Below are 16,547 nucleotides of genomic sequence, written 5' to 3'. Positions count from 1 at the left end.
CAACAGTCTCACAACTGATTAGTAGTCCTTAGAATTATGGTGCTAGTTACCCATATGGGCCCTTTGAGAAAGTCCTTTCCTATGAGTCAACTTCTCTTGCCTTAGTGAACATCTCTGCACTCCAACTCCCTCCTTTTTTTTTTTTTTTTTTGGTCTGAGTTCTCTGGTTGCATTTGTGATCTATTCATGAAGTCTATTTTGAGATGGATCACTCCCCTACTGTTCATTAATATTTCCAACCTATGTGGTAAGTACATATTTTAATCTTCATGTTGCATACCTGACTTTTTTATTTTGACTTTTGTGTATTTTATTTAAAATAAATGACCTAGGTAAATGTATTTACAATATGGGCTCTCCATAATTCAAGGGCATGACAAAATAGTTTCAGTGCTTTCTTGGGTTTCTAGTTTGGATAGATATCTTTCCAACTCCCCAAGCTCATTTATTTTAGCACTAAATTAAAAGGCCATAGCTACAACATAAAACAATTTAATGGACTATATACACCAATTAGCATATCAAAGTTTTAAAGTTCATTCACAGCTCAAAAAATTGTCTCACTGTAAATGTGGTCTCAAGGCTGGCTGAAATACCTTCCTCTGACTCTTCTCCCTATAGCTTCTTGTTTGTTAACCTGATTCTTCTCTCTACCATCACAACTCTGCTTTTAATATAAAAATTCTAGGCAAGATGACCAAGAGTTGATAGACCCCGATCTCTGAGCTCTAACAAGCCTAAAAGAAAACTTTATGTTCTTGATAGCAAGAATAGGGGAATCTGGCTACTCTGCCAAGATATGGAAAGTCTCAAAGAAAAAAAAGGAATCAGATATAAACCCCCAAAACAAAAATCTCTTTAATTCAAATGAAAAACAGAGTTGAAAACTACTCCAGCAGACTAGAACAAATGAAACAAATAACTTTAGGGCTCAAAGACACAATAGATATTAAAGAAAAAACAGAAGAATACTTAGGCAAAAGACTGAAGAATTATAAAAGGAGCATGCACGAACTCAGTAACTCCATCAAAAGACCAAACCTACAAATCAGGAACACTGAAGAAGAAGAAGAAGAGGTGTAAGCTAAAGGTATATGAAACATAATCAACAAAATAATAGAAGAAAACTTCCCAAATTTTGAGAAACAGATACCCATCCAATTGCACAATGTCTCTAGGACACCAAACAGATAAAACCAAAATAAAATCTCTCCATGGCATACCATAGTTAAATGAATTAGCACAGAGAACAAGAATATTGAAGGCTCAAAGAGAAAAAAAATCAAATTTCATATAAACGTAAGCTCATCAAAATAACAGCAGATTTTTTCAACAGATACCTTAAAAGCAAGAAGGGCATGGAGTTAGGTATTTTGAGCACTGAAAGAAAACAATTTCAATCCCAGGATACTCTACTCAGCAAAGCTATCATTCAAAATTGAAGGAGGAATAAGAACCTTTCATGATCAACTGAGACTAAAACAACATGACCCCTAAATCAGCACTCCAGAAGATACTCAAAGGAATCTACACACAGAAGATGAAAATCAACATAGTCATAAAAGAATGGAATTTATTAAATCTCAAAAGAAGAGCAGACAAGTAATTACAGAGTAGCATAGCATTGCGCATGCACACACACACACGCACACCCCTTTATGCAACAAAAGAACTAAATAGAAAGAATCACCACATACCTCTCAAAATAAACACTGAATGTTAATGGCCTCAACTCCCCCATCAATAGACACTGACTGGCAAACTGGATTAAAAAGAAAGACCCAACAATTAGTTATTTACAAGAAACCAACCTCACAAACAGAAATAAACATTGGCTTAAAGTGAAATGGTGGAAAAAAGGTTTACCAAGATATTGGCTCCTCAAAACAAGTTGGAGTAGCTATACGTATATCTGATAAAATAAAAATGAGACATATTGAAATGATTCCAGAAATAGAGGGCAAGGAGTATAAAGGAGAATGATAGAGGGGATAAATTCAATTATGATATATTATAAGAACTTTTGTAAATGTCACAATGTACCCCAAGTACAATAATATGATAATAAAAAAACTTAAATTAGTCAAAAGAAAAAAAGAAAGTCACCTCATACTAATAAAAAGGAGCAATACATCAAAAGGAAATAATTCTTAACTTATATGCACCCAATGTTGGTGTACCCAACTTCATCAAACGTATACTATTAGACTTAAAAATACAGACATACCTCAACACAGTGATAGTGGGAGACTTCAATACTCCTCTATCACCAATACATAGGTCATCCAAACAAAAAAATTCATCAAAGAAACTCTAGAATTGAATAACACCATAGACCTAATGGAGCTTACAGCTATCAACAGAGTATCTCATCCAGCAACAGCATAATACACATTCTTCTCAGCAGCCCATGGAATTTTCTCCAAAACAAATCATATTTTAGGTCACAAAGAAACTCTTAACAAACATAAGAAAATTATAATAACCCCCTGCAGACTATCTGACCACAATGGATTACAACTAGAACTCAACAACAAAAGAAACACAGCAGAAAATACTACATACCTGGAAACTGAACAACACATTACTCCATAACAAATAGGTCATTGAAGAAATAAGGGAGGAAATCAAAAAGTTCCTGGAATTTAATGAAAATGAAACCACAATCTACCAGGACCTACAGTACACAGCAAAAGCAGTGATAAGGGGAAAACTTATTTCCATGAATGATTATATTAAAAATACAGAAAGATCCCAAATAAATAAACTAATGCTTTATTTAAAACTCCTAGAAAACAAGAACAAGCTAAATCCAAAATGAGAAAAAAGAGAGAAATAATAAAAATATGGGTCAAAATCAATGAAATATAGACAAAAAAAAAAAGGAGTGCAAAGAATCAACAAAACAAAATTTGGTTCATTGAAAAGATAAATAAGATTGATAACCCCCTGGCAAATTTGACTAAAATGAGGAGGGAAAAGATCCAAATTAATAAAATTAGAAGCAAAAGAGGGGAGATCATAACAAACACTAAGGAAATCCAGGGAATCATTTGGGATTGTTTTAAAAACCTATATTCAAATAAATTGGAAAAAACTAGATGAAATAGATAAATTTTTAGACACATATGACTAAGCCAATTTGAACCAAGAGGATATAAATAACCTAAATAGATCTATAATAAGCAATGAAATTAAAGCAGGAATAAAGAGTCTCCCAAAAAAGAAATATCCAGGACCTGATGGATTAATGGCTGAATTTTATCAGACCTTTATAGAAGAACAAACACCAACACGCCTCAAACTTTTCTGTGAAATAGAAAGGGAAGGAACACTGCAAAATCATTCTATGAAGCCAGTATTACATTCATCCAAAAACAGGAAAAGGACACAAAAAAAGAGAATTATAGGTCAGACTTTAATAAACTTAGATGCAAAAATTTTGAATACTGCCAAACCAAATTCAACATCATATCCAAAAGATTATATAACATGATCAAGTCAGTTTAATACCAGGGACGCAGAAATGATTCAACATATACAAATCATTAAATGTAATACAGCATATTAACAGAAACAAAGACAAAAACCACATGATCTTCTCAATAGATGCCCCAAAAAAAATCCTTTGCAAAATTTAACATCCTTTCCTGATAAAATCTCTAATGAAAGAAATGTACCTCAAAATAATAATGGATACATAGAACAAGCCTATAACTAACATCATAACAATTGGGGAAAAACTGAAATCATTTCCTCTAAAGTCAGGAAATATACCAGGGTGCTCACTTTCTCTACTATTATTCAACATAGTCTTGGAATTCCTAGCTAGAGCATTAAGACAGGAAGGAGAAATAAAAGTAATACAAATAGGAAAGTAAGAAGTCAACCTATCACTATTTGTAGGTGACATGATTTTATAGCAAAATGACCCATAAAACTCCACAGAAAAACTCCTAGACATCAAAAACACCTTCAGCAATGCAGCAGTGTACAAAATCAATTCACAAAAATTAGTAGCCTTTCTATATACCAGCAATGAAAGGACTGAGAAAAAATATAGGAAAACAATTCCATTTACAGTAGCCTCAAAAAATACCTCAAAATAAACTTAACAAAGGAAGTGAAAGACCTCTACAGTGAAAACTACAAATCACTGAAAAAAATTGGAAAGATCCCCTATGCTCATGGATTGGCAGAATCAATATTTCAAAAATGGCTATACTACCAAACGCAATGTACATGTTCAGTTCAATCTCCATCCAAATTCTAATGACATTTATCACAGAGACTGAAAAATCTACCCTAAAATTCATTTGGAAGCACAAAGACCATGAGTGGTCAATGCAATGCTAAGCAAAAAGAGCAATGCTGGAGTTATTACAATACCTGCCTTCAAACTATACTAGAGCCATAGCAATAAAAACAGCATGGTACTGGCACAAAAACAGAAAATAATACCAATGGAACAGAATAGAAACCTCAGATATGAGTCCATGCAACTACATGGAATTTTTGACAAAGGCTCCCAAAACATACAATGGGGAAAAGACAACGTCTTTAATAAATGTTGCAGAGAAAACTGAATGTCTGCATGTGGAAAACTGAAAGTAGATCCATGTCTTTTACCCTTCACAAGTAGCAACTCAAAGTGGACTAAGAACCTTAATATAAGACCTGAAACTTGGAAGCTAGTGCTGAAAAGAGCAGGGAATACACTGAAACTTTGAGGTATAGGCAATGACTTTCTAAATAAAACTCAATTGGCTCAGCAACTAAGAGAAAGGAATGACAAAAGGGATTACATGACACTAAAACCTCTTCTACACAACAAAAGAAATGGTCATCAGATTGAAGAGACTGCCACAGAATGGGAGAAAGTCTTTGCCAGCTACACATTTGACAAGGGATTGATAACCAGAATATGCAGGGAGCTCAAAAAAATTAAATTCCAAAAAAAAGTGACCAATGAAAAAAATGGATAAATGAACTGAACAGAGCTTTTTCAAGGAAAGAAGTCCAAATGCCAAAACATACATGAAGAAATATTCCACATTCTTGGACATAAAGGAAATGCAAATCAAAACCAGGGTAAGATTCCACCTCATTCCTGTTAGGATGGCTACCATCAAGAACACAAACAATAACAAATGCTGGCAGGAATGTGGGGGGAAAAGGGACCCTTATACACTGTTGGTGGGAATGTAAATTATACAACCACTATGGAAAACACTATGGGGCTCCTCAAAAAACTAAACGTAGAACTACCATAAGACCCAGAAATACCACTCCTAGGGATATACCACGAAGGAATGTGACTCACATTACAGTAAAGACAACTGCACACCCATGTTTATTGCATTATTCAAAATGGCCAGACTATGGAAACAGGCACAATGACTCACAACTGATGAAAGGATTAAGAATACATGGCATTTATATACAATGGAATTGTATTCAGCCACAAAGAAAAATAAAATTTTATCATTTGAAGGTAAATGCATGGAACAAAAGAACATCATCTTAAGTAAGTTAGCCAGGTTCATTTGTAGAATATGGGCCCAATACAAATACAAGCAATATTATGAAAAACAGGCCACTCCAAGGCAAGGTCACTAATGGGATAAGGAGGGTAAACAAAGGAAGTTAAGAAGGTGAATATGGTTGGTGGACTGTCTATGCAAGAATGAATATAGAGAGTAGGGGTAGAAGGGCACTAACACTAGGTGAAGTAGCCTATAGAATTGCATGTAACCATATATGGGTTAAACCTTGTTTTTTATTTTATTCCCTCTGTAACCTGCTTGCAAGGGCACATAAGGTGATACCCCTTTGTTCTCGGGGCTCAGCCTTTGGCACACGTTCACTGAGTCTGTGCTGGCACAATAAAATGTTGCTTCCTGCTTAAAAAAAAAGAATGAATTAGAATTTTTAAACCTGTTGATATCACCAGAAGAAGAAGACTAAGATAGAAAGGAGAAAAATGGAAGAATGAACTAATTTGGGCTATAATGTATATATATATATATATATATATATATACATTATATATATATATATATATATATATATATGGAAATATCACAATGAAACTCCCTGTATAGCTATCTTAAACAATCAAAAATGTCTTTTTTCAAAATAGAGAACAGGAAGATAAAATATGTCCTGTCTGGAAGATAGGTACCAGTGGGAGGAGGGAAGATATAAGGAAAGGGTATAGGAGGGTGAATATGGTAGAAATGTTATGTACTCATGTATGAAAATGGAAAACATGAGACCTGTTGAAACTTTTCCAGGAATGGGGTGGGAGGATAAAGAATGATGGAGGGGGTAAATTTCACTATGATATATTGTAAGAACTTTTGTAAATGTCACAATGTACCTCCAGTATGACAATAATATGATATTTTTTAAAAAGGGAAAAAGTTAAAATAAAACCTTGTTTCTGAAAAAGTAATAATAGTAGAAAAATTCCAGAGAGGAAAAATAAAGTTAAAATAGGCTATACTGGCATAGCAACTACTTAAGAAAAGATACTTTAAAACAGTTTGTGCTATTTCTTTAATATTCTTTTAATATTTTCTTTTAATAGTCTAATTTCTTCTCTTAATATTTTAATTTCTTTTAATATTTTAAAGAAAAATATTAAATTCCCTGTTAAAAGCCATTCTCCCTTTACTAGAAGAAATGCAATGTCTTTTTGTTCAAGAATAAAAAGGTAAGACCAAGAAAATATTGAGCAACTCTTATCTTTCAAAACTTGTCACATGATCATGTCATGTTTTTCACAGTTAACTGTCCTTTGTTCCAGTCGGTGTGTTTGTATCTGACTTGATAGTTTCCATCTAATTTTTGTTTCCATATGGCTGTGCTTGCATGCCACATAAAACTTGTGTTATTATTTTACTCTTGTTAATCTATGTTACATTAAATTACTCATGAGATGCAGTCATTTGATCTTAACCAACTTGATTAAAAAAAAACCAAAACACCAGCAATACAAACAGTTTGACAACTGTAAAAACTGTGGTTCATTTTTGTTGTTCACATTTTTATATCAACTGGTAAGTTATGAGCTAGTTTTTTCATAGCTAAAATTTAAAACTGTAACTATATGGTTAACATTCAGAGATTTCTATTTTTCATGTGCATACTTCAAACCACTTTCCCTCAAAGCTTATTATATCTTCATAAGATTCCCTAATAGGTCAAATGAAAAGTCTGTTTGCTCTTGTGTCATTTTGTCAAGAGAGATAATTTAGATCCAAATATCTTTTCTTATACGCAAGCACATCCATGTCACTATATTTTACTTGTGACCAAACCTTTTAAGTAAAACTATAAAATTTCCATCTTTTTGTTTTTACCTCTTTATATTATGTGTGTACGGTTTTTCTATCAAAATATATGAAAAAGTTCTATTGACTAAGTTTTAGAAAAATGTTTAAGGGAAAAAAAGGCTGGGGCGGGCTCGCGGTAGAGCACTTATCTAGTATGCACAAGTCCCTACGTTTCATCCCCAAGACCTCCTAAAAATAAACAAAGAAATATTTAAGGCAAGTGTTTTCTCATGAAAAATGGCAATTAATGCAATTAATCCAAATGCTTTCAATTTCACATACCTTAGAAAAATATTGCTGGCTTAATTAAAGCAGTCATATCTTCAATATTGTCAGCATTAAAGTTAATAAAGACAGGTTTATGATCATTTCTGTCAGATATTCATAGTCAGGAAAGCATAAGTTACAAATGAGATGCAATTCAGCATCCCGTGTTTCCTGTATGTCAAGCCCAGCAATGTAAAGTTACAGTTTTTCTTTGACGAGGAAAGAATTTGAAGTGATCATTAATTTCATCTACTGTCAGAGCTTTCATAAATACTCTGGGTACAATTGTCAAAAATAAACTAGGTTCTAAGCATGGTGGTGCATGAGTATAGCACTCAGGAGACTGAGGTAGGAGAATCAAAAAAAGTTCAAAGCCAAACCAAAACAACTGAATCTACCAAAACTATCATTAAAAGCTGATGGAGAAATAAAGGTCTTCCAATATAAGCATAAGCAAAAGCAATTCATGACCACTAAAGTAGCATTGTGAAAGATACTTAAAGGGGTATTACACTCAGAGGAGGAAGAAAGTCTCAGAATTAGAGCCCAGGAAACAATAAATTTTCTAAGAAGAACACATTAACACATAAGCATCAGGACAGAATTGAACAAGTTCAACTCAGCAAACCTGCAAAATCCTAAGATGAACAAGGACAAAAGTAAAGAATAAAAAGTGCTCAAATAAATTAGGGAAATGATTGACAAGATTACAGGAATCAGCAAATATCACTCAATAATAACTTTAATTGTAAGTGGTCTTAACACTCTAATCCAGAGACATAGATTGGCTGAATACATTGGAAAGTATGATCCAATTTGTTGACTACAAGAAGCACAATTCAGAGGCAAAGACACACAGACTGAAAGAAAGTGAAATAATGGAAAACTATTAACCAAGCAAGCAGAAGAAAAAAACAAGCAAAAGTAGCTATTATACTTATAGCTAACAAAGTAGACTTCAAGCCAAAATTAGTCACAAGAGATAAAGATGTCAATACATATTAACAAAGGAAACAATTCTATGCATTTATTTATTCCAGTAATTACAAAATGTATACTTATAAAATGTTGGTATATGACAATTCAAAATTGCTTGCTTCCTATATTTTCACCATATGTTAGCTTTACATTAAAATTTTAATTAATGTGCATAATTACAAAGCATGCAAAAATAACTATCTTTATAATATCCAATCAGACCTGATTAAAAAAATATCAAGGGCTTGGATGTAGCTCAGTATTAGAGCATTTACATAGCATACCACAAGGCCCTGGGCTAAAAAAAAGACAAAAGAAAATCAAATTCAGAGGTTCTTGAGGGGTTATTTGTTTATTTGTGTACTTACTTATTTTCGTTGGTGGAGATTGAATCCAGGCCTTTGTGTATGTTGGGCAAGTGTTCTATCACTGAGCTACATCTCTAGCCCTTTATAGGCTATTTCTAAAAATAAATATGAAAGTAAAATAGAAACCACGCAGAGAGAAGCCAGTAAGTAAAAGAAAAATCCCCCCAAATGTTATACAGATGTATTTTTATAAAGAAGGTTAAAAAACAAAAATAGTTGAAATATAAACATAAATAAAAACAAAAACATAAATTTATATAAAAAAATTGTGAACAGGTCCTGCCTGGGAGGTTGGTACTGGTGGGAAGGGAGAGGGGGTAGGGAGTCAGTGAAAGAGGGTGAGTATGGTACAAATACTGTGTACACTTGAATGTAAATGGAAAAATGATACCTGTTGAAACTATTCCAGGATTGGGGGAAGGGGAAGATGAAGGAGAATGGTGGAGGGGGTGAATTCAATGTAGCCCCTCCCAGCAAAAAAATAAAACAAGAAAAAAATATATAAATTTCTGTCCTAAAATAGAATTACTAGACTGTCAGAGACTTACAAACAAAATAATATAGAACAAACTAAAGGCTCAAGTAGGCCTTTAGTTAAAAAAAATCAATGGAGTTTATAAAAGGTAAATCTTATTTTTAAATGTGTGTTGCTGGATGTTGGTGGCTCACACCTGTAATCCTAGCTATGTAGGAGGCTGAGATTAGAAGGATCAAGCTGCAAGGCCAGCCCAAGCAAACAGTTCGAGAGACCCCCAATTCTAAAGTAATAGAACAAAATGGACGGGAACAAGTGGTAGAGCACCTGCTTTGCAAGCACCTGTTTATTTCCCAACAAAAAACAGACAAAAAATTCATGTATAATCAAGCTAGTAAAATTAATATTTTTATTTATGAGGTTTTTTCTGAATATTGCACAATAATGCACTGATTAGAACACTAAGTTAAAGCAACAAGCTATTTACCAAACTATAGCCAACACCTACAAAACTGACAAAATTGAACTTCACAATGGATTTCAGGTAGACTTGCCATGGGATCCATTTCCTCCAAACCACCCTTGTAGCTCACCTGTAGTAAGAGTGTTTTGACACTGATTCTTGTCACCAATCACTTCCCTCTGTGTGAAACTGGAACAACCAGGACAGATGCATTCAAGTACCAAGAGACAATCAAAACCTAACTACAGAATGTTGATCAGTAGAGCTTTCAGAGACAGATCTTGTGTCAACCCTGACAAAATGGAGCTGGGGAAAACTGGAAATATAGGGCTGGGAAGACTATGAAGAGGGGACTTAGATATGTAGCCACTTATACAGGAAAATATCTCTGACTTCCCTGGTTCTGTTAGACCAGTCTAACAGAACAACCTACATCGATTTTAAGAGTAGATTTTCATAGTTGCTGAAGCCACTCACAAATCTGAGCTTATTTCTTGCAGAACACCACAGGTGCCAAACAGCAGTCTACCAAAATACTTTGTGTAGTTTTCCCATTTTACCAACGAAACTCAACTATTCCTTTGTTCCCCAGAGGCTACTCCAGCCTGTGGATGTGTGTTCCAGATTGTGATCCTACTCTTTGTTATTGACAAAATAAAATATTTTTATATAGAGATTGACCTTTATATTTTTGTTAGACTCAAGACCAGATGTGGGAACAACCTAAATGCCCATTAACAGCTGGAGAGAGAAAATGTGGTATGCACATATAATGCAAAGCACTCCAGCTAAAGAAATAAGGAAATTCTTTAATATGTGACAACATAAATCAAACTTTGGGATACTATGCTAAGTGAAATAAGCCAGTTACAGACAAATACTATGTAATTTCATCTACATGAAATATCTAAAGTTGTCAAATTCATGGAATCAAAGTAGAATGATAGTTGCCAGAGGCTGAGAGAGACAAAAAAGGGGTATTTTTAATAGGTATAAAGTTGTACCTTTGCATGATGAGTGAAAGTTTTAGAGGTATGCAGTATAACATTGTCCCTATAGTCAGCTATAATATAAAATTAAAATTTGTTAAAAGACTACACTTTATGCTAAATGTTTTTACCACAAGAAAATTTTTTCAATGGCTTAAAAAAATTCTTCACAAAATTGATGCAAATATAAAACATATAGGTTCCAGAAGCTGAAAAAACTCCAGAGGGAAAGAGTCCAAACTAACCCACAGCAAAGCATCACAATTAAATGAAGACAATAAAAATATCTTTAAGTGACCAGAGAACAATGACCCAAAATCTTTAAGGAAACACAATCTGAATGACACTGAGTGCCTCATGGAGGCAAAAAGTAGTGACACTGCATTTTTCAAGTTCTAGAATAATAATACAGTAAAAAAAAAAAATTCTGTTTGTTAAATTCACCCTTCAAGAATGAAGAAAAAAACAAACCCTTTTTCAGACAAAGGAAAACTAAGGGATTGTGTCAATAGAATATTTATGTTGAAAGAATGGCTAAAAGAAACTCTAAAATACAAGGAAATGATAGCTTTAAGCTTGGAACATTACAAAGAGTTAAAGAAAAAAGAATGGGTACAAATACTGCACTGCCCTTTTCCCTCATGAGATTCCAAAATATCATTTGATGGCTAAATCATGACTTATAACAATTTCATGTGATGGTCAATGTTTAATACAATAAATTCTTCAGTAAATATATTTTAAAAGCTTTGATCATCATTTTTCATCACTGTGACAAAATCCCTGAGAGGAACTTTAAAAGAGGGGAGATAGTTTGACTCCCAGTTTTGAAGGTTTTAGACCATGCTTATCTGACTTCATTGCTTTGGACTGAGGCAAGTCAGAACATCATGGTGGAGAGGGCTTGAGTTAACACAGCTGTTCACCTCATGAGAGCCAGGAAACAGAGCAAGACCAACAGGAAGAGATCTAGGATGAGATACGCCCTGCAAATGCCTGTCCAGGGGACTTCCTTCTTCCAAACAGGCCCACCTCCTAACAGTCCACTAGACCATGAACTCATCCATTAATCATCAATCCACTGATGAAGACAAACCCTCATTACCCAATCACCTCTGAAAACCTAGCAGCCTTTAGCATATAAGCCTTCAGGGGACAATTTTAGATTCAAGCCATAACAAAAGTATAGAAGACAAATGGAGGTAGAACTTCAGTATTTTGCTTTAAAATCCATAATAGTAAGGCATTCTAAGTAATTACATATGGAAAATAGATTAATGAAACCTGTTGTTCTAAGAAGGGAGGAGGAGAGAGGACAATGGAGGAGGTAAATGTAGCTAAGATATATTATAAGAACATAGGTAAATATCATAATGTATCTCCCCGTACAACTCTAAGTCAAAAACTAAGAAAATTATAATTAGCAATGTATTTTAAAATATTAATGTAAATCAGGATGAAAACCTAAAAATGTTTCAGTAACTTAGAACAAAACGGGAAGAGAAGAACAAAGGAAGGAGAAACAAAGTAAAACGCAGATAAAATAATAATTTCATGGTAAATAAAAGCCCTAACATAAAAATAATTACCACAGATAGAGTGATAGAATTTAAAGACACACAGAGTAGGTGTCCAAGTGGATTTAAGAACATGACCCATCTAAATGTTTTAAAAAGGAACAAATTTCCAATGACATTTTCCATAAATCTAGAAAAAAGCAATCCTAAATTCATATGGAAGCACAAAAGACCCAGAGAGGCCAAAGCAATCCTGAGCAAAAAGCAATACTGGAGTTTTTTTTTTTTTTTTATACTGGAGATTTCACAATGTCAGAGCCATAGCACCAATTACTGTAGCTTTAATTTCATTATCTCTTATTTCCAAAATAACAATAGAATCTGACCACTTTCATTTGCTTCTTCCCAATTATCTATTCCCCCAAATAGTACATCCTCACATATTGTCAATCATTTCCACTCCTAAGCACCTTTGGATCCTGCCTGATGTCCACAGTTCCACACCTGAGCCTACTTGGACTCTACATGATCGACTTTTGCATTCTCACTCTGACTTTTCCTGTGAGAGATGTCATCTACTGCTCAGGCCTATGATATATCACTTAAGGCTTGTTAGTCTTACCTTGTGAAGTGGTGCATACCTATAATCCCAGCACTCTGGAGGCTCACACAGGAGGATTAGGAGTTTGAGGCATACCAGGGCTACATAGCAAGACCATCTCAAAAAAAAACTTCTCACTGTGTCTAAGCATTTGACCCACATTTTCTTCAGCCTCTCTAACTTCTGTACATACTTCCAGACCTAGTTTAAATTCCTTTTTGGACAAATGATTCCTGAGTTCCAGACTTAAAAGTAGTTGTCTTATTCAATATGATTTCATAGTAATTGCTGCATTACATTTGGGCTTGTGATCTGTTCATACAGTAAACTTCGGACTACAAAGCATTCATGTTCTTTCAACAATGGCACCCGAACCACTAAAAAATCATGATCTACACAGCAGAAACCAAAACTTACCTTTATAAACGAAGACTCTGTTTGCAATGCTCCTAATTTGCTGTATGAATATGTGAGGAAATTTGGGTGTAAAAATGACCTATTAAACAAAATAATGACATTTCATTGTAATTTCATATTCATTATTGAATAATGAAATTAAACAAAATTTACTTTTAATTTCATAAGCCAATACATCCAAAAACTAAATGGAATTAAATTATTTAGCTTGTTTTCTAATAGTATATTGTATGCATAAGGAAAAACCTAAAAATAATTTCCAGTATAGGCAGGGATCAGTTTGGAGGCGATGATGAATTCAAAGCAATAAACCGAGAGCACACACATATGTACAGTAATATTTTATGTTTCTAGATTTCAAAAACTTTGTTTTACATCAGTCATCAACAAATCTCATGATATAAATATCTTAATATTTGCTGCTCAGTTGAATGGTCTGATTATATTTATATGCATTAAGTAGTTTTTATGAAACTATACTGTGGTAAAAGCTACCTTGAAATTCTGTGCCCACCAAAAGAACAATGAATGTCCTTTACAATTTTACTGACAATTTTGCTCCCTGCTACCTCATTCTGGAATTCAGGAAAAGGGGTGCTCCACCCTGAATCCCAATCCTTGGAAAGAAAGAGTAAAGGAAACTGTATAGCACATGCTAGTCCACAGGGGTCCATGGGAGACCCTGTGTGTTGCTCAAATTTTGTAAACCAAATCGTTTTTGTAGATAAACCTGATGAATGTGTTTGGGAAGTATAATCGTTCTATGATAGTGAATATTAAGCAGCCGGCTACCATCATTACACATTGTAGGGAACCTGTTATATTTCTAGGATTCCAAACACCCAGAGGAAGGTCAAGACCAGATTAGAATAGGGACTGGAGCATTCACAGAGTGCTTTCTATCCTCACTACTTCTCTTGTCACACCTGCTTAATTTTCTCTCATTTGTGACAAATTTTCCTTTTCCTTGATTGATAAGCCAAAAGTGAGGAGTGTTATTAATCACTTCATTTGAGGAAAATGAAAATCTCTGAGTTTAGGTGCAATTTCCTGGATAATGAATTCTTGCAAAGGCTGTGGAAATGGAATGCAGAGTAGTGCTCTGGAAAAAAGATTACAGGTAGAGATTACAGGATGGCCATTTGAGGCCAGCTCAGGCCAAAAAAAAAAAAATGTTAGCAAGACTATGTCCAAGAGCAAGCAGGTGTGGTGATTATCCATGCCTATAATCTCAGCTGCACAGGAAATGGAAGTTGAAGGGTCACAATCCTGGGCTGACCCAGGCAAAAATGTGAGACTCCATCTGAAAACTAACCAAAGCAAAAGGGACTGGGGGCATGGCTCAAGTGGTGTCATGCTTGTGCAAGGCCCTTATTTCAAAACCGCAGTACCAATTTTTGAAAAGAATGTAGAGGGTTAATTTCAGGAGGCAGTAACTCATGAATTGGGAATCATAAAACCAAACAAGATTTAGTGCTCCAATAGTCAAGGGCAACTGTTAATTTTGTGAATATTGAAGTGATTGACTGCAGTTATAAATTTTCCTTCTCAGTTTGCCACAATCACATGATTACATGTTACTTCACTGCTTTGGGTGGCTGATATTAGATTTGTTTTGTTTTGTTTTTTTCACCCACCGCATGCATTACCAGGAATGGCCCAGGGTAAATTTTGCTTACATTTTTAGTTTAAGCCACATTAAGGGTGTTTCCAAGATCTACCTGGCTCTTCACTGAGAAATTTTTCAGGCCTGGTTTCCATTTTAACTTTGCCTTAGCATGTGTAATATTAAGTCAGATGCTTAACATCGTGTGAGTATGTAGAATGATAAGTGGATGTGAAAAAACTACACATGGACAAATAATAAACATACAATTGGTGCCTACACTTTTAAGGATTTATGTGGAGTGGTTGTCATTTATTAGATACACATTAATATCTATTATCATCAAATTAGAATTTGACTAGATCACTAAATCTAAAGCTTGAACCTCAAGCCTAAAATGAGTCCCAAACAAGATATGATGTGTTAGTAAATGAAACATTTATGCTTTTATTTAAACTCAGTTTAGGGCAGTGACTTTTTTTATTTTATATCATTTTTACATTTACTCAAATGTGTATACATTGTTTGGGCCACCTCTTCCCTACCCATGCTTCCAGGCAGAACCTGTTCCACACTCTTCTCCAATTTTGTTGAAGAGAAAACATGAGATGATAAGAAAGACATAGAGTAGTGACTTTACACTCAAAGACAACTGTAGGAAAATGGTTACTTACTGTTTTTTAAGAAGGAGTGTGTATGTTTTCCCTTCAAAACTGATCAGATAGGTAACCTGCCACAAAGTATTCAGAGAGTAATTGTAAGAAATTTCAATTCCTTAAAAGTAAAAGCTATAATTTTTTACAGATATGCACTTTTCATATAAACACAGATTATATCATTCATGTCTCAAAATTGAAATAATTGACAGCATTAATCATATTAAATTCAAATTAAATCAAGGAATCTAATACTCTCTATACAAGAATGAATTTAGAAGTCTTAAACCCCCTGAAGCCACCATTAAAAAGAGATTAAGGTAGAATGGAAGAAAATTAGAGGAGATAAACCAACTGGAGTTAAAATACATATATACATGGAAATATCACAAGGAAACTCGCTGTGTAGCTACCTTTATCTCAAACAAACAAAAATGTCATTTTTTTCTTCTGCAAAATTGGATGGAGAACATGAGGGCAGAAGATGTCCTGCCAGTTGAAGGTTGGTAGCAGTAGCTGGGGGGAGGGTGTGCGGAAAGGGGGTGGGGCGTGAATACAATGCAAAAATGTGTACATATGTATGTAAATGCAAAAATGTTATCTGTTGAAACCATTCCAGGAATCGGGGGAGGGAGGGATAAAGGAGAATGATGGAAGAGTGAATTACACGTATGATATTTTTGATACATTGTAAGAACCTGTATAAATGCCACAGTGTACCTCCACCCAGCACAACAATAAAGGGAAAAAATTAAAAAGCTAAGAGCAGTCATCATTACCATTTATTAAATCCATAATGAGATTTGAATTTAAAATTGTTTCATTTGAAAATGATAATCATTATAGAAACTTGAATTTTGGGTTTTTTTC

General features: G+C 34.2%; 1 protein-coding gene across 1 annotated transcript in view; it reads right to left on the bottom strand.

Moving 5' to 3' along the window:
- The window catches only part of LOC109675387 (A disintegrin and metallopeptidase domain 3-like), a 65,536-nt gene that overhangs the window by 37,281 nt on the left and 11,708 nt on the right, over positions 1–16,547 (bottom strand). Inside the window, exons 3-4 of the mRNA XM_074064614.1 lie at positions 15,696–15,751; positions 13,416–13,494 (exon numbers count right to left, since the gene is read on the bottom strand). Coding sequence (XP_073920715.1) covers positions 13,416–13,494; positions 15,696–15,751 — 135 coding nt within the window. The remainder of the gene's footprint in view (positions 1–13,415; positions 13,495–15,695; positions 15,752–16,547) is intronic.

Source organism: Castor canadensis, unplaced genomic scaffold (assembly GCF_047511655.1).
Source record: "Castor canadensis unplaced genomic scaffold, mCasCan1.hap1v2 HAP1_SCAFFOLD_161, whole genome shotgun sequence".
Lineage (NCBI taxonomy): Eukaryota > Metazoa > Chordata > Mammalia > Rodentia > Castoridae > Castor > Castor canadensis.
This window is presented reverse-complemented; position numbering and strand designations above follow the sequence as displayed.